The sequence below is a fragment of the Condylura cristata genome, unplaced genomic scaffold (assembly GCF_000260355.1).
Source record: "Condylura cristata isolate star-nosed mole 26May11 unplaced genomic scaffold, ConCri1.0 scaffold00004, whole genome shotgun sequence".
Lineage (NCBI taxonomy): Eukaryota > Metazoa > Chordata > Mammalia > Eulipotyphla > Talpidae > Condylura > Condylura cristata.
This window is the reverse complement of record NW_004567105.1, coordinates 63,408,249-63,431,216: the sequence shown is the minus strand read 5'-3', so window position 1 is coordinate 63,431,216 and position 22,968 is coordinate 63,408,249. Positions and strand designations below refer to the sequence as shown.

General features: G+C 49.7%; 2 protein-coding genes across 2 annotated transcripts in view; one reads left to right on the top strand and one right to left on the bottom strand.

Moving 5' to 3' along the window:
- FYCO1 (FYVE and coiled-coil domain containing 1) overlaps nucleotides 1-22,968 on the bottom strand; it is a 60,468-nt gene that overhangs the window by 14,075 nt on the left and 23,425 nt on the right. The window contains exons 8-14 of the mRNA XM_012720513.1: nucleotides 20,460-22,871; nucleotides 19,169-19,261; nucleotides 18,528-18,646; nucleotides 16,322-16,489; nucleotides 12,656-12,805; nucleotides 11,504-11,700; nucleotides 8,767-8,899 (exon numbers count right to left, since the gene is read on the bottom strand). Coding sequence (XP_012575967.1) covers nucleotides 8,767-8,899; nucleotides 11,504-11,700; nucleotides 12,656-12,805; nucleotides 16,322-16,489; nucleotides 18,528-18,646; nucleotides 19,169-19,261; nucleotides 20,460-22,871 — 3,272 coding nt within the window. The remainder of the gene's footprint in view (nucleotides 1-8,766; nucleotides 8,900-11,503; nucleotides 11,701-12,655; nucleotides 12,806-16,321; nucleotides 16,490-18,527; nucleotides 18,647-19,168; nucleotides 19,262-20,459; nucleotides 22,872-22,968) is intronic.
- CXCR6 (chemokine (C-X-C motif) receptor 6) lies at nucleotides 2,950-4,005 on the top strand. Its single transcript, XM_012735066.1, has one exon. It carries the CDS (start codon nucleotides 2,950-2,952, stop codon nucleotides 3,958-3,960), a length of 1,011 nt encoding a protein of 336 aa, XP_012590520.1. The 3' UTR covers nucleotides 3,961-4,005.

Below are 22,968 nucleotides of genomic sequence, written 5' to 3'. Positions count from 1 at the left end.
CCTGTCCAATCATACTAAATAGGCACATTCTACTTTTAGGTAGTGGGGAAAACTGGCATTGACTTCAGACTCAAACTGGAGCAATGAAATGTATGGGATTTTCCAAAATAGGCACTTCCTAAATATACTGCAGTCACTTTCCCTTTTATGTCTGAATTGTAATTCCCTCCTAAATATACTGCAGTCCCTTTCCCTTTTATGTCTGAATTATAATTCATTACAATTGTTAAGATATTTGTGCTATTTCCAAGTTGTATGTATTACTTTAATTTCCACAAATCAACATATGATTTTGGTTATAGAAAATAAAGAAATGAATGGTTTTAATGTTTCTAGATGAGTAAGTCATTTTTAATATCCTATCTATGCAACTGTGCCATCCCAACTAGCTGACAGTATACTGAAATTCACCAATTACTACAAATGAGTTCAAATAGGTCCTTCGAGAAGACATGCAATGCTGTGTAAATAGCTCTATAGCAATAGCCCTAACCAGAGGATCTTTTTTGGTTTTTTAAGTCAAGGATTAGTCAACAATAGTGGAGATTTGACATTACTTTTCACGAAACCAAAACAGCCAGCTTCACATTTTAAATGATAAAAGAAAATGCTTGTCTCCTGTGCGAAGCAGTGACACACACATCATCGCCTGACCTACCAGACCCAGTTGCCCAGAGAGCTGGTCGTGTGACAGTGAGTGGCTGGCCCGTTACTCTGAGAAAGCTAACATCGTGCCATCTTGAAGCAGGCACTTTTCTTTAACTTGATGTATTTCCATCTATTTATCTTTGCCTTCACTATTGTGGCGTTGGGTGCTCTGTCTTTAAAGATGTCGCTGAAGTGTATGTCGTGTAGTGTTTGACCCATCTTTGCTTCTAGGTATTTTATGGTTTCTGTTCTTATGTCTAGGCCTTTAATCCACTTCGAGTTGATTTTTGTGACTGGAGTGAGGCAATGATCTAGTTTCATTTTTTTGCATGTAGCACCATTTGCTGAACGAATTTTCTTTGTTCCATTGTATCTTCTTTGCTCCTTTGTAAAAAATTAGGTGTCCATAAACTTGGGGGTTTATATCTGGGTTTTCTATTCAAATCCACTAGTCTGTATGTCTATTCTTATTCCAGTACCATGCAGTTTTGATTATTATGGCTTTGTAGTAGAGCTTGAAGTTTGGGATTGTAATGCCTCCATTTTTATTTTTCTTAGACATGAGCGTTTTGGCTATTCGAGGTCTTTTGTTGTTCCATATGAATCTCATCAACATTTTTTTCTATTTCTTTGAAGAATGTCATTGAGATTTTTATGGGGATGGCATTAAATCTGTATATTGCTTTTGGCAGGATGGCCATTTTGATGATGTTAATTCTCCCGATCCATGAGCAGGGGATGCCTTTCCATTTCATGGTGTCTTCTTGTATTTCTTTTAACAGTGTTTTGTAATTTTCTTTGTAGGGGTCTTTTACCTCCTTTGTTAGGTTGACTCCCAGGTATTTGATTCTTTTTGTTTTAATTGAAAAGGGGATGGTTTTTTTTAAATCTCTGCTTCTTCTGATTGGTTGTTTGTGTATAGGAAAGCCTCTGACTTTTGTGTGTTGATATCCGCAGCAGGCACTTTTCACTGAGTAGTTTTATCCCAAAGGCAAGTTCTTTCATGGAGAGAAAGGGTGCTGAGCCCCCAAGAAAGAGAGGAGATGGCTCCAGGGCTGACACTGTTTCCAGCTGGTAGGAAACATCTCCAAGAGGATGTCTCTTCTTTTCTATGTCTTGGTCTGACCAGCATTTGCTAAACCAAATGCTGCTCTCCTGAAAACATCTTCTCGGTGCCAGCAGGCTGCTGGCAACAAGCCACAGAACAGTGAGGAACCGTAGGTCAGTGGCACGGATGGCTGGGCACTCCGAGGCCAGTGGTGCCACAGCTGCCCTTGCTCCCATGGCACAGGTGACACCATCTGTCTGTGGTCCTCATCAGGGTTGCAGGTAGAGAGGAGGACCAGAGGGAAGTGGCAGCCTTGATGGGGATGGGGAGCCCCAGGCAAAAAGAGCAGCTCTTTGATCTTCGCTACAATCCTCACCTGGTTGGTTCACTGCAGAAGCCCACCCAGCTGGTGCGCCACTTAACGAGGTCTTCCATTTGTTTAAGGAGACCCCTCAGCCCTAAACTGCTAATCATAAAAGCTAAAGTCATATTTCTTTCTGGGGAAATCTACCTTTTAGAGATTCCTGAGAATCAAAATGTCAGGAACAAGGTTCCGATGGTGGAATGCCATAAACTGTGACAGATGGTAAAAGGAAGTTTGAGTATGAGAACTCCCCAGTTCCTGGTCATGGAACCAAACTTAGCCAAAGTGCTGGGCAGCCAAGGGCTTTTCTACACTTTATTACCCTATTACTCATCTTAAATCTGTTCAAAGGAAGCCAAGAAACAACAGAACAGGTAAAAAGGGGTGGTCATCCCCAAACATCCCCTGGTTTCCAGGAGCCTCGTTGATGGTGGACACCCCCGGAAGGGGTTTGATGGAACATGAAGCGGGGCCGGATAGGTAGGCAATTGCTAAGGCAAGGCCAGGTGAAGCCAGGCGCTCCCCTTCAAAGAACAACACAGCTCTTCCAAAAATGCACTGGCCCACTTCACCCAGGGACCCTTGTGTTCAAGACCATTTGACATGCAACTTAAGCAGATGTACATGGGTCCAGTTAAGTGTAATCCCCCAAGTGGGTGAGACCCCCAGAATTTTAGAGTGAATGACGAGCCCTTAAGCCTACCTCCTGTCACATCTGGCTATCTCCTGTAGACCATGCCATCACTGAGCAGAATAGCAGGTGGGGTTAGGAGACTATTTGCCCGCCAAACAGTGTGACAGGAGAATGAGAAGACAGGAGGTGACATCACTCGCAACCTCAAATATAATTCCTGTGTTCTGATTCTAGGTGTTCCTTGGCACTGACATCATGGATGAGTTGGATGAATTCTTCAGCACTTCCAATGACAGCAGCCAGGCGCATACACGCTTCCTGCAGTTCCACAAGTTCTTTCTGCCCTGCATGTATGTGGTGGTGTTCATCTGTGGCCTGGTGGGGAACTCCCTGGTGTTGATCATATACATCTTCTACCAGAGGCTGAAGAGTCTCACAGACTTGTTCCTGATGAACCTACCACTGGCCGACCTGTTGTTTGTTAGCACTCTGCCCTTCTGGGCCTACACAGGGTTCCATGAGTGGGTCTTTGGCAACATCATGTGCAAAACCATGCTGGGCATCTACACAATGAACTTTTATACATCCATGCTCATCCTCACTTGTATCACTGTGGACCGCTTCATAGCGGTGGCTTGGGTCACCAAGGCCTACAATGAGCAGGGCAAGTGGATGACCTGGGGCAAGGCCATCTGCTCGTCTGTCTGGGTGGTCTCCCTGCTGGGTTCCTTGCCACAGATCATCTATGGCAGTGTCCAACACCTGGACAAGTCCATCTGTGGCTATCATGAAGAGGAAATTTCCGTTGTAGTTCTTGCCACTCAGATGACATTAGGGTTCTTCCTGCCATTGCTCGCCATGATTGTCTGCTACTCAGTCATAATCAAGATCCTGCATCATGTCCAAGGCTTCCAGAAACACAAGTCTTTAAAGATCATCTTCCTGATAGTATCTGTGTTCTTGCTTACCCAGACACCCTTCAATCTTGTAAAGCTCATCTGCAGTACAAGCTGGGAGTACTACACCATGACCAGCTTTTACTATGCCATAACAGTGACAGAGGTCATCGCCTACCTGCGGGCCTGTTTTAATCCTGTACTGTATGCCTTTGTTGGCCAGAAGTTTCGGAAGAACTTCAGGAAACTTTTAAAAGACATTGGCTGCCCTTACCTGGGGCCCTCAAATCAACGGAAGTCTTCTGAGAGTACTTATAAGACTTGTTCTACCACCCACAACGTGGAAGCGAGTAGCATGTTCCAGTTGTAGGCCTCAGGTCTGGAAAGCTCCTCAGGGATTTACCGGAGCATGGCTGAGTCCTCTAGGAGGCTGTTTATAGCTTGTGCATTCTCATTGGCGAAGGAGTCAAGTGCTGCGGAATGAACTTCTTAGACACCCACATGCTGTGTCATGACCATATTTGGTTTTCTTCTCCAATACCTGGGCTTAAAGCTCAAAGGGAGTCTAGAAACTGTAAAGGGCTTTGCCTCCTCTCGCCCCAAGAATAAGGGTATGATGTGGGACTCCTAAGACACCAGGTTCTCCTTTATCGGGACCAGAGCTGAAAGCTGAGGGGGGAACACAGCTAACAGTGTTGCAGGGACACTCTGGGCTCCCAGGTTTGAAAGATTCTTGTGGCTACTGGGAAGCCAGAGTGATGAGAGCAGCCATGAAAACAAGTGCTGGCATAATGCTCAGATCACAACCGCCAGGCACTTAGCAGGTGAGAAGAGGTTGTGCCTCCCCTTGGGGCTTGACTGACACAGGTACAAATGTATACTCCTTTTGATTAAACCTGGAAGGTCTGGCCCCAGGATATATGAATGGGCCAGAAGCAATTAGATTTGGCTGAGATTTCCAATAGCCCAGAGAATGCTAAAAAAATGTAAATGTGCAAAGCAGAGTTTCAGACTATGAAAATTCTAAACAGCACTTCTGAAATGGGTTCTTTGGCAGATTTACTCATTTAAAATTTGAATTATCCAATGCCTGGCACACACATAAATCACATGTAAGTGTATATAGCACATAAACATCAAAGAGCGTCTGATTTTCATGACTAAGAAATAAACCTCTGAAAAAGCTTATTTATCCTTAAATATTTTATCCTGAGGCACATTCTACTTTAATGCTTCCTGCCTGGATACACCAAAAATGATACTGTGGACTCAGAGCACAGGAAAAAGTTTAAATGTATACTTTCAGGGTACAGTTCTGTCAAGGAAGTGGACTATACCAGCGATGACAGCATCTCATTCCAACCTCCTGCCCAAAATGTGTGGTGCATGTTTAACCTGCTTGACACAGTCAAGCAGGAGGCTGAATTTTAAATATCAAAGTCTTGTGTGTGTTTATGAAATCCCAGCACTCTGTCCAGCAGGCATAAAGTTGCTTTTTTGGCTCATGCCTCACTATTAGTCACTGCAAATGGAGAACCAACTAACAGGTAAAGAGAGCGGATAGGGAGGTGGGCCAGAACTGGTGGTGCACGCGGCTTTGAGGTCCAGGTAGACCAGCGTGCGTCCAGCCCCACCCCTCGCTAGTTGTAGGACTGGTTGGTGACCTCTGACGTGCTCTTGTTTTGGCGAAACATGGACCATAATAGTGCGCACCCCCCAGGACTGGCTGAGGACAGAAGATAACATGTAAAACAGCAAGGACAGTTTGTGGGTAGAGCACTGTTGTACTGGGGTATTGCAGAGTGGGTGCCACAAAGTGGAAGCCACCTGCCGCAGCCCGTGAGCTGGCACGGCTTGGGAGGTTTGCTTTGTGCCCTCTAGACGTGTGTGGCATGGCACACACACGCTAACCTAGCTGAGCTCGGACCAGGCCTTCTTGCAAGGCCCACATGGGCCTACCTACTGCTTCCTAAATGTGCCTAAATGTGTGTCTGGGCCGCCTGGACCCCAAGAGTGTCCTCCAGCAACAAAAACTGCCCTTTCCATGGTGACATGGCTGACATTCACCTTTTTCCAACTGGCTTCAAGGGGGAGTTTCTGTCACCTCCCTCTGCCCATTCCTCCTGATGTTGAGCCCTTCTGCCAGTGGGCTTTCCCTAACAGTGTCCCAGGCCAACAGGTAGAGACTCAGACTGGGAAGAAGTGAGTCAGGAAGCCAGGACTGCAGCATCTCCACATGTTCTCATATAAGGGATCAGCATGGGGTGATGGAAAAACTAGGTTCTGGGGACGCTGACACACTGGTTCAGTGAGAGCTCCACTTGCGTGCACCCTGAGCAAGCCCACTCCACCATGCCCCTGCTGGCAGTGATGCCACACACACACCCACCCCTCTGCTAGGATGTTGGTGAGGCATGGCCAGTGCACTCCGAGGGCCAGAGGGGCAGCTGCTGAGGCTGCCGAGCTGTCCCTGATGCCCATCTGGCTGAGAAAGGCAAAAAGGCCAGGAGCATGTGGAGCTGGGCCCTGGCCCAGGCCTGTGTGTTGCTCTCCCTCCAGGCTCACTCAGAGGGCCTTTCGCTGCCCTTCCACAGCTTAGGAAGCCCTGCTGCTGGCTCAGGAGCAGTGAGCGGCTGTCGTCCTTCGTCTTTCTCTGCCTCCTCAGTCACTCTCTGGCCCTTACCTGCTATACTGGGGCTAGGGGGTGAGGGGTGAGATACCATGTTCCTGACTCCGCCTCTGGTATACACTATTTCTGGCAACAGACACTGGTGCATACATGTAGTTCCAGACGGCTTTTGATTCTGACTTCATCCCATGCACACAACAGGCTCATGAAGTATAAGTTCCCAACTTTAGAACTGCTCTTCTCTGGACTCTACCCCCTGCTCTCAGGAGCCCATGATGTAAAAGGCCTGGTGACCAGGGGCAGGACTAGAGAAAGTGGCCAGTCAGGGGTGAACTCTGGCTGACTCTAGTCTGTGCTGGGTGTGCCTCAGAGTATGATAGTAAAGAAACATGCTCGCTCCTCAACATACACCAAGACTTGTTGGGGGGCAGGGAGTTGAGCAGGTGAGCTCCAGCCCTACAGATGCTGTAGATGGCCACAGAAACTGAGATATGGATTCAAGAGGGGGGGGGCAGCTTCCAGGGCTACCTGGGAGCCAGAAACCCAGTGAGCGTTCTGAGGTGAGGAAATGGTGCAGGAGAGTAAAGCCTGATGCTGCCCCAGAGGGTGGGGGTCAGAGCAAAGAACACAGGGCCCAAGAATGTCAGGGTGCTCACTCCAGCCTGGTCCCAAGGGGGTCTCAAGGAAACACCCCTTTCCTTGTGCCCAGTACTTCGTGGCCCATGGTAACTCCCAATGCTGTGTTGTAGAATGCCCAGCACTGTCACCCTGCTTCCAGAGGAAGAAACGATTATTACTAGTTCAGAGAGATTCTTACACACCAAGGTGCACCCGGCAGAGCTACAGTTAGGCACCTATGAGCAGCCTCTGTCTCTGCCCCAGATGTTGGCTGGAGCCTTCATGCAGGGATGGGCTGAGGTCAGCGGCCGGCTCGTCAGTGGAGACGCTCAGTTAACCTCAGCATGGGTAACTTAATCATTACCGCCATATCCTGTTGTTTTGTTTCTGAGACAACAGGCGCCCTTGTTTGTTACCAGCCAGGTAACAACACGCACAGTTCTCCAGCACACCCTGAGAAGCCGCAGTTCTATAGCTGTTACCAGGAAAGATGTGCTGTGAGTGGGAGTTTGGAAACTTAAACTCTGGGGGTGCGTTTAAGTTCAGTGTCATGTGGGCATCCGGTGTGATTTTCCTTGGAGAGGAGACACTGAGGCACCAGGAACAAGGTCCTAAGTCCAGGCACACTCTGCCCTGGACATCACTCCTCAGGGCCAAAGAGCACGCAAACTGTGCACCAACACAGAGAGCTCCCCAGGGGCCAGGCACTGCGCTCAATGCTTTGCACCCATCATTCCCCTCGAGCCTAAGAACCCCAGGGAGCTGAGTGCTGTTCCTGTCTCTTCCTGGCAGGTGAGGAAACAGCTCAGGCAGCTGTGGTGCCCACAGGCATGGCAGGCCAGCCTCTTCACTGCCAGCTAGTCTATTTCAGACAGGGCAGCTGGGAGTGGATGGAAGCTGAGCTGGGTACTTGGGTTCATCTCCAGCCATTGCACAGGAAGGTGGGAGATAAGGCCAGGCCCTTCACTGGCACGCAGGGCTGACTCCTCAGTTTCCTTTCCCAGGGATACTTCCTGATTTTCCACTATTGAGAACACATATATGTCAGTGCTCAGAACACCTTTTGTTTTTGTTCCTACTGGGGAAGGGGAAGGTGAGGGGAAAGAGGGAGCGAAAGCGGATCACTTTCTTAGTCACTCAGGCTACAGGGGAAGGTTGCCCTCCCAGATCCTCAGATGCTTGGTCCTACTTACCTTCCTACCCACTGACCTAATAAGGAAAGAGTTGCCGTGATGATGGCAGAGTGTGTCTTAGTGCTGATGGCCTGGTGCATGCACTGAGGACCACTGGGAGGCAGGGACCAGGGAAAGGACCCTCACAAGCTGATGTGGTCAGAGAAGGTTTGGGGGCGTGTGGACTGGGGGTTCAGGAGGGAAAAGGTAAGGCCCAAAAATCACAGAAACTATAGTGAGCAGGGGCTGTCTTCAGACTCTGCCCACCCATGAGGTCATGACACAGCAAGTTCAGTTACTTCCTGGTTAGGGACCAGAGGAGTGTGGACAGATGCACTTAAGCTGAAAATGTCTGTGCTGTGTGCCTCATAAAGATTAAGTATATTTCCGCCCCGTGGCAGAAATCCTAGATCATCAGTCTGACAGGTCAGCTCTAGTGCTCCTCTGATTCTGGGCAGGAGAGAAGAGCAATCTCAATGCAATTGGGCAAGAGCATTGAAGGCCCTAACTTGAGGAAGAGTGGGTCAGGAAACAACTGGACCTGTCATTCTTTCTTGAGCTTCTGAACAGTCAGTGTTTTGCCCTAGAAACTGCATCTGAGCTGGACACAAGAGGCTGACAAACACCAAGCAAGACCATCATGAAGGGGACTTTGACCTCTTCTTATAGGTCATAAACTCTTGGCCTTTTAATACAGTGGCACTTTGTGCACAAGGGCCAGGCACTTAATGGGGATATGGAGGTGACGTCTACTCACTGTTCAGCCACACTCGGACCAAGAGAATCTGTTTCGGTAGGTGTTTCAGGTAAGGAGGAGCCCGACTCCTGTATCTGGCATAATTCCTCATCTGTGATGATGTCAAAAATGGCGTCATCTGGAGGCCTACAATCTGTGTTGGCAGATCAATAGCAAGAAATGAGTGGTTAGATACAGGATGTGAAGGAAATCTTGGGGGAAGTGAGAGAACACAGCTAGACAGGAGTCTTTAAGTTCTTTCTCAACTGACAGCAATGCTGTCCAGATGTGAAAGAAATGGCTACTGGTACATTCCAGGAAGCAAAAGAGGTGCCCATAGATGAGTCAATGTACAACTTCAGAGATTTCTCTTAAACTCCTTAGTCGTGAGCCTATAGAGGTTTCAACTTCTTACGTATTCTGAGGCTCCTTATTTAGAAGGTAAAGCCCCACTGACCCTTATCAGAAATAACACAACAGGAATCGTACTTCTGAACTGTTGACTCCTTACTCCACAAGTCACAGACTATGTATTCATAGCTTTGAGGGCAGGAGTACATCTGATCTGCAATTTTCACCCCAATCTACTGGGTGAGTAGGAAGGGACCTCTCTTTGCAAGGAGTTGCAATGATTATTGTACTTCCAATCAAGGAACTGTGTCTAACCTTGTGGGTCACTCAGTAGGAAGGATATTGTAAGGTTGTTCCTGTGCCAGTCACCCACCCACACTCTCTTGTACATGTCATGGAAAATATGAAGATAGATCTGAGGTAAGTGGGTGTGCGGAATGTAAGGAAGACAGAAAGGAAGAAATGAGGAGACAGGAAAAATCGAAATCAAAACAAGTTACCTCAGCAAAGGAAATGATGCTACCCAGTTGTCATGAACACCCACCAGTGAGGGAAAGATTTTTGAGCTATTTAGCCAGAAGGACAGTTTATAAGAGCTATACATTCTCAACTGCTACTTGGGACCATGTTTTAGAAGAAATGTCTGTCTTCTTGTCTGATATCTGCATAACAAAGGTTGTAGAACAGCTTGAAAAAGGTTTCTTTTCTTCAGGAATTGGTTTCTTTCCACATACAAAACCACACTCCTGAACCTGCCTTCCAAGACTGACAGAGAAAAGGAAGAGAAAAAGGAGGGAAGGGAGGATAAACACTAGTGATTCAAGACAATGTCTGCTAAGAAAAAATAAAAAAAGACCTAAATAAGTGGAGTGCTATACCATGTTCATGGATTAGAAGACTCAGTTATGTTCATATATGAATTCTCACCAAACTGACCTAGAAAGTCAATGCAATTCCAATCAAATTTTGTCTAAGATTTTTTGCAGAAACTGAAAAATTGATTCTAAAATTTATATGGAAAAAAGGGCCTAAAATAGCCAATACTTTATTGATAAGAACAACAGTGGAGAACTGACTCTCCTTGATTTTAAGACTATATTATAAAACTACAGTAATCTTAACAGTGTTGTCGGTGAAAGGGCACACAGATAAACAAATCAAATAAAAGTCCAAATATAGACCCACACTTACAAGAAAAATTGATTTTTGACACAAGAACAAAGGCAATTCAACAGGAAAAGAATAGGCTTTTCAACCAATGGTATTGGAATACTTGTCAATCATATGTAAACATGAATCTTTACTCATAGCTTCTACAAAGATTAATTCAAAATGAGCCACAGACCTAAACAGTCAACCTAAAACTAAACTTCTAGGGGAAGACAGGAGATCATTGTGTTAAGCAAAGACAGATATGATACCAAAAGAAAATAACCAATCCATAAGAGCAAAGAATAGAGTGGACTTTAAGAAAATTATGAACTTTTACTCTTTGAAAGGCATTTCTGACCTACAAAAGAAGATGAAAAGACAAGCCACAGATTAGAAGATATTGTAAAATACGTACAAATAACATATCCAAAATAAATAAGGAACTTTAGATTTCAATATTAAAAATAAACAAGTGGGCAGAGGTTTAAAGGAGATACAATAAAGTTGTGCAAAGTACACTCTATCCATGAGCAGTTTTTTGTATATAATATAAATAATGGAAACTGTCAACCTCCTTGATGATCCAGTCCATAAACAAAGAACTAACAGTTTTCCTGAGGGCTGACTGGCCAAAGGAGGAAGAGATGGTTGAGCAAAAATAAGACTTACTTCTGCTATTTCAGCTCTGCCTCTCTGGTGTCCGACCTCCACAGTCTAGTCCAAAGAGGACAGCCTGGACTGATCTCCTGGGCTGTGCTTAGGAAAAGTGCTTGTGGAAAAGCAGCAAATCCCACTTTCATTTTATGGGCTAAGTGAAAGGAAAACAAGAGTGCATTCTCCTTGGCCACCGAGGGAGAATGTGAGCTACAAGGAAAGAGTGAAAACTGTGGTGGTTTCAAGACATAACTCCTGTCCTTTGGTTCCTCTGGAAGACAGAGTCAGACACTGGGGTCAAGGTTCTGGGAGACAGCATTTTCCAAAGTGTGGGAGGTGTTCCACTAGTGCTCTATGAATTAAGAGGTACTCAGACTACACATTAAATAACACTGAATCATATCAGGGGAAAGTCATTCCCTTTTCAATTCTCTTTTGATCTAAATTACATCAAAAAGAAAGTCTCAAATTAGCACACTTTTCGCACCTTTTGTAATGCCTCAGTATTGTAAAATACTGAACCACATTCCTTTGAGCTAACCAACATGGTGTACTGGTGGGAGGCTGGGGAGGCTCTGAGGGGCAGCAGCAGGGGCCTGACCTTGGGCTCCAGCGTGGGCTGGTGACAGCGTAGGGCTGGGTTCTCCCTGGCCGGTGCCCGCGCTGGCGCTGTCAGGGGAGCCAGAGTCGCCACCGGACTTCCGGAAGCAGGCCCGGCAGCAGCGCTCCTTCTTGCCACCGGGCTTGGTGGTGATGTAGTTGTTGCAGCAGTAGTAGCAGAAGGAGCGGCCACAGATCCTGGGGTGACACAAGCACAGCCATGAGGACAACACGACGTGGGCCGGAGTGACCTGCTCAGCACCAGGACTGGCCTCCTCCGCCTGCCTCTATCCCCACTTCAGAGTGTGGCCTTGCGGTCTATTTCACGAGATTCCAATAAGGCCATTTTGGTAAGCTTTGTGGGAGAATGCTTTGTTTCCTAAGATCCCCAGAGCAGGGGGTAAAGTGTGTGGCTGAATACTCCGCCCCTGGAACAGCAACCCATGCTTCTGCAGTGGGGCTCTACGAGAACAGAGACCTTCCCAGGCCTGAGCTGATGACTCTCAATCTGCCTCCACCCCACCTTTCACTTATACCAATTCTTCTTTGGATCCAAAGAGGACTTTTGTTCTCCTTGAGTGAAGCCTTAGCCCCTGCTCTAAAGTCCCAGCAATGCTGTTCCCCTCAGTGCTGCAGGATGGAGAGTCAAGGTCTCTGGGTGGCTGCATCTGCCTGGGTCCCCTGCCCATACTTATGTACTAAATACTTTTCTCTTTTAAGGGTCCCCGAATGTCTTCCCAGGATCTTGCCTAATATATTCTCCTTACCTGACTTTCTTTTCTTTAAAAGCAAGGGGTGTGTGTGGGGGGGGGGGTGAGAGGATTCACCAGAGACAGAGTGGGGAGCAGAACAGGTGGACTGACTGAAATACACTGCGGAGGGGAGCAGCGGGCGAGACAGGAGGAGTCTGCTGCGCCGTGTGGGTCAGCTCCCTGGCCGGGGATCAAACTTGTGCTGCAGTGGACAGCCTCCTGGTGCTGAGCTTAACCCCTTGCACCACCAGGGATGCCCTGCCTCACTTTCTTGAAATCAAAAAGCAGTATGTTCTTCCCAGACAGTCAACCCCACTGCCAATCATGGAGTCCTCACGTGGAGCCGCTGGCTCTGCCTCTGGCCCACAAGGTGTGGGGCTGCCCCGGAGCCACCCGCTGACCTGCAGTGGTGCCGCCGCACCATCCAGCTGAATTCCCGCTTGCAGTCCAGGCAATGGTTCACCTCCATGTCCCCAAGCCCCCTCTCTTCAGCACTGAGCTTCTGTTGGAATTCCAGGGCATCTGACTTTTGCCAAAGAGCATCCTTGTCCCTGGGGCAAAGCCATGTTAGGAAAAGAGAAAAAAGAATTCATGAAAACAACAGAACCATCCCTGTTTCATTATAAATGACTTCAAATTTCCCAAGAAATGTTAGGGAAATCTGTGTGTACCTTGGAGATGTCTCTCTCCCTAGGGTGGGGCCTTCTGTGACCCCATATTACCCCTGGACTCAATAGGACTCTCCCAATATTCAAATCCTTAACTGAGGCAGAGAGCAGGCCCATGATGAGTAAGACTGGCGACTGCAAAGAGCTGCCAGCAGCAAGGGTCACGCACGGCCTAAGGGTACCCTGCTGACACAAGCCACAGCACCTGTGGCTGTGCACCTGAGAACCATGAAGGTTTGGTCCATACAACTCTGAAACGTGCTTGGGGCCTCTAGGCTTCTATTTCTAGTTGTGTCAAGTAACAACTAATCAATGGAGAAGACCCCAGCTGTAAAGCAGAGGCGGCGTTACGCTTCCTCACTCGGGGTGGTACAGCCATTCCGGGCAGCAAGCCTGCAAGAAGCGGGGGGCTTCAGAAAGAGCTGGCACGTGTGCGCATGCCCGGAGCCAGGGGGAGACGTGCACAGGGGTCTCCGCACTGCTGCAACCCTGCCGGGCTTGTGGTTCTTCACATGGATAGATTTGTTCTTTCCTCCAACCAGCATCCTGAGGGTTACTGTGGCCCCATGTGGCAGCATCTCAACCTCGATGACGAACACCAGAGCCATTCATGGCCTGAAAGACGTGGCCTCCATGACCAGCCAAACATGGCTCTTTCTCTTTAAGTATAAAAGCCAGGGCATGGAATTGACTGATTTTTTTCAAGGATGCCTGAAATGATGAGGAAGCAGGAAGACTTATTCTCTGACCAACACTGTTGTCCCGGCCAGTCCACAGCTTTTCCTTCCTATCCCCCAAGTCAGGCACAGACACCCGATAATGCGGGCATGCTGTTAGGACCTGGGGTTTCTTGGAAACTGCCTGCCTTCTGAGGTCACACATGTCCTGAGTTCCAAGTTTGTAAATTGATAAGTTTTTAAGCTCCCAAATTAGTTATAATTTAGTATCTTCACTTTGCAACCTCAATTAGTAGATCTAGGCATTGCTTATTCATACCGCTAGCATCACAAAGAGAAAAGTCATCATTCTGTGGACCATGAAAAGAGACCCAAAACCACACACCATTTTCTGAAGGCTTCTTGCCAAAATTTTGAACATGAGTCTGAATAAGCCTCTACTAGGGTAGTAGTTCTCAATTCTGGTTCAATGATGCCTAGACCCACTCCCAGAAATTCCAACTCAGTTGTTCTGGACATGGGTATTTTTTTTTTTCCTCCAGAAATAAGTTTTAATGTAATTTCTCAAACATAGTATAAAATCTAAAGGAAAATTCTGGTCATTTTTAAAGTTCCTAGATTTTCATCACATTGATTCACTTAGAATTTTTTTTTTTTAAGCATGCCATTTAGCACCATTCTCCTTTACTAATTAGCACAAAATGACAATATTTTTTTTTTTTTTCAGCGTGTGGGTCAGGAGAGGTCTGCTGTGCCATGTGGGTCACCTCCCAGGCCAGGGATTGAAATCCTGCTGAGGTAGCTTTAGCTTCTTAGTACTGTGCTTTAACCTGCTGCTCCACCAGGGAGGGCGACATGGGTATTTTTTTTAACAGCTCCTCTAGTGATTCTACTCTGCAGCCAGGCCTGACGAGCACCATACCTATTCATTACAGGAACTACTGCAGTTGTGCCTATCAAAGTATGTGAAATAAAAAGATTAGAAGAACCTCTTCAATAACATTCCAGGGATGCACTCAAAATTCAGGTTATAACTCTAACAGATGAATAACCTGGCTTGTAAGGTCAAAAAGGAAAAAAAAAAAAGAGAGAGAGAGAGAGAGAAATTAAATAGGATGGTTGGGACTGATGGAAAGAGATTAAATAAATAAATAATCACTATGCAATGTATGGATCTAATTTAATTATGATTAGGAAAAAAAGTATAAGGTAACTGGAAAAAACTGAAACTGACTAGATATTTGATAACAGGAATTAAAAAGTTAATTCAAATATTATATGCAATGAGATTATGGCTGTGAAACATGCAGAACCCTTGACTTGAGGAGGTATATACTGAAATACTTGAGGATGAAATGAGATAATGGCAGGAAACCTGCTTCAAAGTAATCTGGGAAGGTAGAGGAGATGGAGGGAGAGAGAGACTTTGGATGAAACAAGATGGCTGAGAGCTTAGGAATACTAAAGCTAGGAAAGATATGCAGGGGTGCATCATGCTATTCTGTTTTTTGTCTTAAGAAAATGTTAAAGGAAACTTAAAAAAATATATTTGTTTATTTATGTATATAAGAACTGGGGTATATGCCAAAGGTGTGGGCGGGAGTGTGAGAGGATTCACCAGAGACAGAGTGGGGAGCAGAACAGACAGATGGACTGAAATACAGTGCTGAGGGGAGCAGCGGGAGGGACAGGAGAGGTCTGCTGTGCCATGTGGGTCACCTCCCTGGCTGGGGCTAGAACCTGTGCTGCAGTGGCTGTGGATAGCTTCTAGTGGTGCGTTTTAACCTGTTGCACCACCAGGGAGGGCCAAAGAAAACTTTTTGAAAGACCTGCCAACATTTCAGGACAATTTCACATAAAAATCTAGATTCCACCTTCTCTCTCTCTCTCTCTCTTTTTTTTAAGATTTATTTATTTATGCATACAGAACTGGGATATAGGCCAGAGGTGCAGGGGCGGTGAGAGGATTCACCAGAGACAGAGTGGGGAGCCGAACAGGCAGATCAACAAAGTACCCTGCTGAGGGGGCAAGGTGGTGAGGCAGGAGAGGTCTGCTGCGCCATGTGGGTCAGCTCTGGGGTGGGGGTCGAACTGGCACTCAAGTGGCTGTCGCTCACTGTGCTATGCTTTAACCTGCTGCACCATCAGAGAGGACCAGATTTCCTTCTTCTCTTAAGAAGCAAGGTGATCCCCGGGGCCCTCCCTGGTGGTGCAGCAGATTAAAGCTCAGCACTAAGAAGCAAGGTGACCTGGCAACTCCGGGCTCGACATGGCAGTAACTGGCAGGGACAGAGTGTGCCGTGTCGCTGGTTTCTCAGCGTGCCCTTCTGGCCCACTCACGCATTTACGTTAGCTGTCTGCAGGCAGCGGTGTTTGGGACTCCTGGAAATGGGGAAAGTGGAATGGAGGAGAAAAAGGCTCTATAAAGAGGGGCAAAAAAAAGGGAAACTCCTCAGATGTCAAGCATCATTTACTGTCACTCTTGTGGCTAAGCCCAGAGATTTTGAAAATAATTACAAATAATTACAAAGCAGTGTGGAACCACAAAGCCTGCTGAGCAGCGCTGAGAACGGTGAACCCCACTCTTCAAAGGCCCTGAAAAACTGCCATGGTGGACAAGGAGGCCATTTCCCTTGGTGAGCCCTTTTGAGAACAATTGCATTTCTTCAAAGAAAAGCTGTTTGGGGGAAGGCCCCAGACACCTGCTTGTCATGACACGCACCTGAGCAGCTCTATAAGCCGTTCCTCCAGGTACTTCTTGGTTCTGTTGAGGTCATCCAGGTCAGCGAGCATCTTCTGGTCATTCTTTTCCCGGTTCGTTACCTCCTGGCAGAGTCTCTCATAATACTCTTGGAGTTTTGCTGTGGCTTTCTCAAGTTCCTTCTGGGTCCTAATGGAGGCATAGTTAAGTGGTCTTCCTGAATACCCACTATTTCCAGTTGCCCCAGTGCCGCAGGACTAAATCAGGCCTCTAGTGTGGGTCCCCTAGTTTTGGAGAAATCCCCTCACAGCTCTAGAAACAGCACCTTCCCTCTGCTGCCGAATACAAGGGTTGTTCCAGGAGAGTAGGGGGCCCTTAGGTGGCCAGAAAGTCATCAGGGAGAGGGAAATTGCACCATTTGGCTCTTAGGCAGGGATGGAGGTGGCGAGAGGAGCCTGAGGGGTCAGGCTCATGGCTGGTGACGGGGGATTCCCAAGAGATAAAAAGTGCCAGGCGAGGACAGAGACGTTACTTCCTGGAGGTGACCACGCCATCTTTCATGTGTCTTTGCCATGCCACACCTGGAGCATGGCTCTGGGCACACAGCAGGCACTCAATCTGCACTGCAAATCGCTACCTGACAACCCCAAGGCCTAAAGAATTCTGTTCCAGATGCTCCAGGGGGTGAACCACTCCGTCTTCCTATCCCTGCCCACCCGCTTTCAGCTCAATGCCCCAAGGATGTGCTCTAGACCCCGGGGCCCACTATGATATTCTGAGAACCTCTGTTAAACAAGAGGCTCTGCAGAGATGAATTACGTGCCATCGAATCCAGCCCTTCCGGGTCCAACATGACAGTTACCAAGAGGTTATCTATAAGACACCGTCGATTCAAATGATTTCAGGGTTAGACGAGGCACGTGCAGACACACACACACTCACATAAATAAAATCCAGTCCCTAGCAGATGGAGTCTGCAATGTTGAGCAGCTAAAAGAGCTGCTCAGAGATCTTACTAACCACCACCGTTACGGTGTTTTTAAAAATACCACCAGTTAGGCGGATCTCTGTTTAAATTATCATGAGGATACGACCTGGCTAAAGGCAGCTGGAGGCCTGTAGTACTCTGGAAGATTCAGAAGAGAAGAAATATATACCCAGGTTACTGAACATCCCAGATGCTCTGGATTTTCCACAGAGCCTGTGCCCGGGCCTAGACGGTGGGTGGTAGGAGACGGAGGTGGGCAGTCACCCTAGAGCTTCGGACTGTCTGGCATGCCTCCCCAGCTGAGGGCACACGTGCCTCCCTTCTTCCGCTAAACTGTCTGAATCAGGCACCGGCAGGACTAGCTGGCCCCATCAGCAGGTGTCTGGCTCATGCCCACAACTCCAAGTGGCCCCCGACAAGGAGGTGCAAGGCGGCTGGGAGCTGGCCACCAGATTAGCATGGAGAAGGGTCATGGAGAAGGGTGGCAGCAGGATGCAGCCTCCAGGCAGCACCAATCCACAGAAAGAGAAGCCGATGGTGGTCCCTGGCGCGCTCTCTCACTCGCTCGCTGAGCTTGGGAGAAGCCCACACCTAATCCCGCGGCCTCACTTCTCAGAGGTAACCTGGAGGTGTTCAAGTCAAACCTCCACGGTGGGCAAAATACGCACACGTTCGTCAGTCCACTAAAACCAAACCAAGCCCAAGCTACCTTTTCTTAGCTATTTGTTAAGAAAACAGACTCGGAGCCAAATGGCCTGGGTCTGCTATGTCTGACTTTGGGAAAGTGACTTTTTTCCGAACCCCATCTTCCTCAAGTTTAAAATGGGGGTGAATAATAATGCCATCCTCACAGGACTGTCGGGAGGGTTAAATAAGCAAAGAGATGCAAAGTATTCAAAATGGTGCCAGCCCCATTTGAGGCATTATTAAAATGCCTGCTGTTATTGTTATGACACCCCAATTTTCGTCTCATGTAGGTTTTTCTCAAGCATGAAGTTACTGAACTGAAACATGCCCTGCCAGAGATAAGAAAATGGAATTAGGAAAAAAGGTCTGCAGCTCTGGATAGGGCCCACTGCCAGCTCCTCCGGGCCTGCCTCTGGCCCGAGCACCGAGTCTGTGGTTTTTTGAAAGAGGACGCCTGCCGCTTAACGCAAGCAGCTACTTTCTAAGTGACTGCACCAAACAGGCTCTTTCTGAAAACGGTACTGGTAGTTCTGTGGGCAACGGGGTGACCACCTGTCCAGGTCTGTGCGCAGGGCAGCCCCTTCCTCATCCTTCCTCAGCATGGTGGCCTGGCACTCCGCGAGGTGGTTGCTAGTGCAGCTCAGCTTCTCTCCCATATCCGCCTGGGCAGCCTGAACAGGACACCAAGAAGACAGTCACTTGGCGAAGCTGTGCAAGATGCCATAAAGGGAAGATGTGGCCCGTCCCTCGGGGCTTTCATTTTCTTGTCAACCTTCAAGGGGCCCGGAAAGTCTGCTCTGTACCTGTGAAGTGGACCTCACTCCCATTTGTAAGTGTGCCCCTTAAGCATTAACGTCAACTGAGGGTGATGGGGGATGTGGGGAGCAACGGGTCAGAATCTCTGCGGTGGAGGCGGAGGTGGGTGGCAGGGTTCACTTAAAAGGCAATGTCCTGAAAACTTGGGTTTCACTATAGCCCCTGCACCCACTCAGTTCTGAATCATGGACTAGAGAACACCTGCAGAGATGCTAAGGAGGAAAATATTTCCTTTCCACAAGACGCAGGGGGCTGGGTGAAAAAACACATTTGGCCGCTCCAAGCAGGTGTCTGGGAGGGGAAGGGCTGTGCTACAACGGGTGTCCACAAGGTGACCTGAAGACGGCTTGCAGGGAGTACGCACGAGCACAACCTACCTTCAGCTTCCCCACAGTCTCCTCAGCGGCCCTAAGGTGAAGGCCTTGTTCCTCAAGCTGGTCCCTGAGGCTCCTGCACTCTTCACTGGAAGTCTGGCAAGGATGAAAAAGGGGTTGTAAGAGTGGGGTCCTGGATCTGAGATTCCCTCAGCTTTATAACCGCAAGTGGGTAACACAAGCCTGTCTCCCCTCCTCCCAACTCAATAAGCTTTGGGCTTCACTGGTCATAAAATCCTTCCAAGTTTACTTACAGACTTGGCTTAGGGCCCTCCCTGGTGGTGCAGCAGGTTAGGGCAGAGCACTGCAAGCTGGCTGAAGCCGCTTCAGTGCTAGTTCGATCCCACATGAGCTGACCCACATGGCGCGGCAGACCTCTCCTAACCCGCCGGCTGCCCCTCAGCAGTGTACTTGGTCGATCTGCCTGTTCTGCTCTCCACTCTGTGTCTGGTGAATTCTCTCACTGCCCCTGCACCACTGGCCTGTACCCCAGTTCTGTATGGTAAAAAAAAGGCTTGGCTTGATACCCAAATTTACTATTTAAATTTCTGCAGGAAAAAGGGGTCCAATGAGCCAAACAGGTAGATGATGGGGTGGGGGGCACATCTGTGAAGTGCTGCAGCTGCCTAAGAGGGAAGGGCCCAGAGCAGTCTGATCCCGCAGACAAGTGGCAGCTCCATAAACCAGCTCGCTAGGGACACGCCCGTGGGCTCCGCACACCCGCTTCACTTTTTGCTGTGTGCGCTATCACAGGTCCACAGGTCCACGGTGACTGCTCTACTCAGCTCGTCTATCCCAAGGCCTGCACCTGCTACCAGGCTAGCACCTGAAGGGACAGAGAGCCAGGGACAGCACTTGAGGCAGTTGGGAACTGCTGGCACCTGCAGTGATGTGTGGAGACCAGGCAGGGCAGCCAGACTCACTCGCGCGGAGGAGCAGGTGAGTGTGGGAATGTGAGGAAAACACCAGCATGAGCCTCCTTTAAAGTGGGCGGCTGCCACCCAGCTCCTGATAGCTAACGCCTTAGAGAAATGAGAGTACAGTCTTTAAGCTTTGAGACTGGTAATTAAAAAATAAATTCTGGGTGGGCACACCAACTTGTCTACAGAGATCCTGAATCTACGCTGTGCTCCTGACTTGTCCCCGCAGGGAAAAGGAGAGGATGGACTGCAAGAGGAAGGGACCAGCCCCCAGTCACACAAGGGCCTTCACGTGCCACATGGCGGAAGGTGCATCCCACAACCTCATGGGCCCACCAGCCCTCACGAGGCCAGTCGGTCAAGGCCAGGATTACCTTAAGTCTGCTCTGGTAGTTCATGATCTCAGTGCTCAGTTGGAACTTGAGGGTGTCAAGGTCCTGGTGTGCAGACTCCTGGAGGCTCTGGACCCGCTGCTCGGCCTGGGCTAGCTGGGCCTGCAGGCCAGGCAGTGAGCTGGCTACTTCCTCGGCCACCTTCAGCTTCTCCTGCAAGCTCTCCTTCTCTCGCTGCAGCCCTGCCACTTGGCCTTCTAGGACCTCCCGCTCCCTTGAGGATGCCTCTTTGGTCGCCTGGAGCTCCTGGGTCGTACAGGCCAATGTCCCCTCCAGCTGCTCTTTCTCCGCGGTCAGTGCACACACCTGGATGCCGAGCTCGGCGGTGTCTGTGTTGGCCCGGTGGAGCTGCTCCCGCAGCTCCGCGTGTTCCACCTGGGCTTCCTGGGAGCTGCATTTCGCCTGGGACAGCGCCTCACGCAGGGCCTGCAGCTCATCCTCCCGCTGCTGGGCCTCATCAGCCCTCTCCTCCCGGAGCGCTCCTTCCCGTGCCGAGCACTGCAGCAGCTCCTGGACATGGGCCCTGTTGAGGGCTTCATTCTGCTCCTTCAGTTGCTGCACGAGGACCTTGTGGTCACTCAGAGCTGCCTCAGTCACACTCAGCTGGCTCTGCACCTTCTCCTGGCTGCCCAGCGCTGCCTGGAGTCTGGTCTGGAGGTCCAGCACCTTAGCCTGCAGTCGCTGAGCCTCCCCCTGGTGGACCTCCACCTGCGCCTGAGACAGGGCCAGCTGGGTGGCCAGCTCGTGGGAGGCGCCGTCTTGGGGTGGGTCGAGTCCCTTTTGGCCCTTTTCTGCTGTGAGGGTCTCAATCAGCTGGGTCTGCTGGTGACACCGGCTCTCAAGTGCCCTGAGTTCCCCGCCCCGGGCCTCTGCTAGCTGCCGACACTGGTCCACCTGCTCCCGCAGCTGCTGGCACTCCGCCTCCTTGCTCTGCAGAGCAGCCTCCTTCTCTGCCACATGGGCCTTCATGGTCTCCTTGGCCTTCTTCACAGCCAGGAGGCTTGCCTCCATCTGCTCACCCATGTGCCGGATACTGGCCTGCTCCGACTCCAGGGAGGACAGGGAGCCCCGAATCGCTGCCTCCCGCTGCTGCAGCGCCTGGTACTCGGCCTGGAGAGCCTGCAGCTTGTCCTCCAGGAGCTGGTTGCGCCCAGTCACTTTCTGCAGCTCCTCCTCCAGCTCCCTGTTGGCTTGCTGGAGCTTCTCTTGGTCACCCCCTTGCATCTTAGTGCCGTCCATCTGTCCCTCCTGCAGGGCTCTCTGCTCCTCCTCTGGCTTCTGGCTGGCATGCTGTAGAGTGGAGTTAAGGGGGTCCAGTGCCTCACTCTTCCCACCTGCTGCGGGCAGATCTGGGCCTGGTTGCCCGGCAAGCCGCTCCAGAGTTCCTACCTTCTGGCTGAGGTGGTCTTTGTCCTGGATGAGCTGCTTCCTCTGCTCCTCCAGGTCACTCACATGCTGGCTCACCTGTGCCAGCTGGGCCTCCAGGAGTTGCAGCTGCCGTGTCAGAGCCCTGGCCTCTTGCTCCAGCAGCTCCTTTTCTTCCTGCTGCTGCTGCTCCTGCCGCCTCACCTCTGCCAGCTCTTCCTGCAGTGAGCGCGAGTGCGCCAGTGACTCCTGCAGCTGCTGTTGGAGCTGCGCGGCCTCCTGCCCCTTCCCGGCCAGCTCCTCCCGGAGAGGGGCCATCTCCTTTACCAGGCACTCCAGGCTCGCCCGGGCCTCCTCCTTCAGCTGCAGCTCCTTGGTCAGCTGCTCCAGCTGGGCACTCTGCTGCAGACGGCCCTCCCCTGCCGTGGTGCTCAGTCCTTCTAGGGCTTGAAGCTTGTTCCCTAGTTCCTGAACCTCCAGGGCTGAGTCACTGGGAACGAGGTCTTGCTGCTTTGTGTCCAGTGCTGCAGCTGACTTCTGCTCAGCCGAGCCCAGCTGCTCTGAGACGCTAGCTAACTGCTGAGTCTTCCTGCCCAGTGAATCCCATGTGACCTCAAACTCCCGAGCCAGCGGCTGCAGCAGAGACTCCAGCCGCTGCAGAGATGATTGGTAATCTTCCTCCTTCTCTGCTGCTCCCAGCTCCGGGGTCTGCAGACACTTCTGCAGCTCCTTCACCGTGTTCTGTGCAACCCCCCACTGTTTCTGGAGCTCAGTCATCATGGAAGCGAGGCGCGCATTGTCCTCGGAGGCAGCACGGACCCGCTCCTTCTCCACGCACAGCTGCTCGCCCTGCAACCTGACAGTTGCCCTCAGCTCCTGGTTCTCTCTGTCCAGCTGCTGCATCTGCTCCTGCAGATGCTTCTCCCGCACCTCCAACTGGTCCAGCTCCACACGCATCTCATCAAAGCCCTCCAGTGCCTCATTATTTAATGGGCTGTTCAGGTCAAAGCTAGAGGCCAACTCCTGAGTCTGGGGAGGGAAAACAAGTAGTTTGGCTGCCAGGAAAAACTAGCGTGTAATGGTCGCAGAAGTAAAAATCCAACAATCATTATTACCGAAGGTTAAT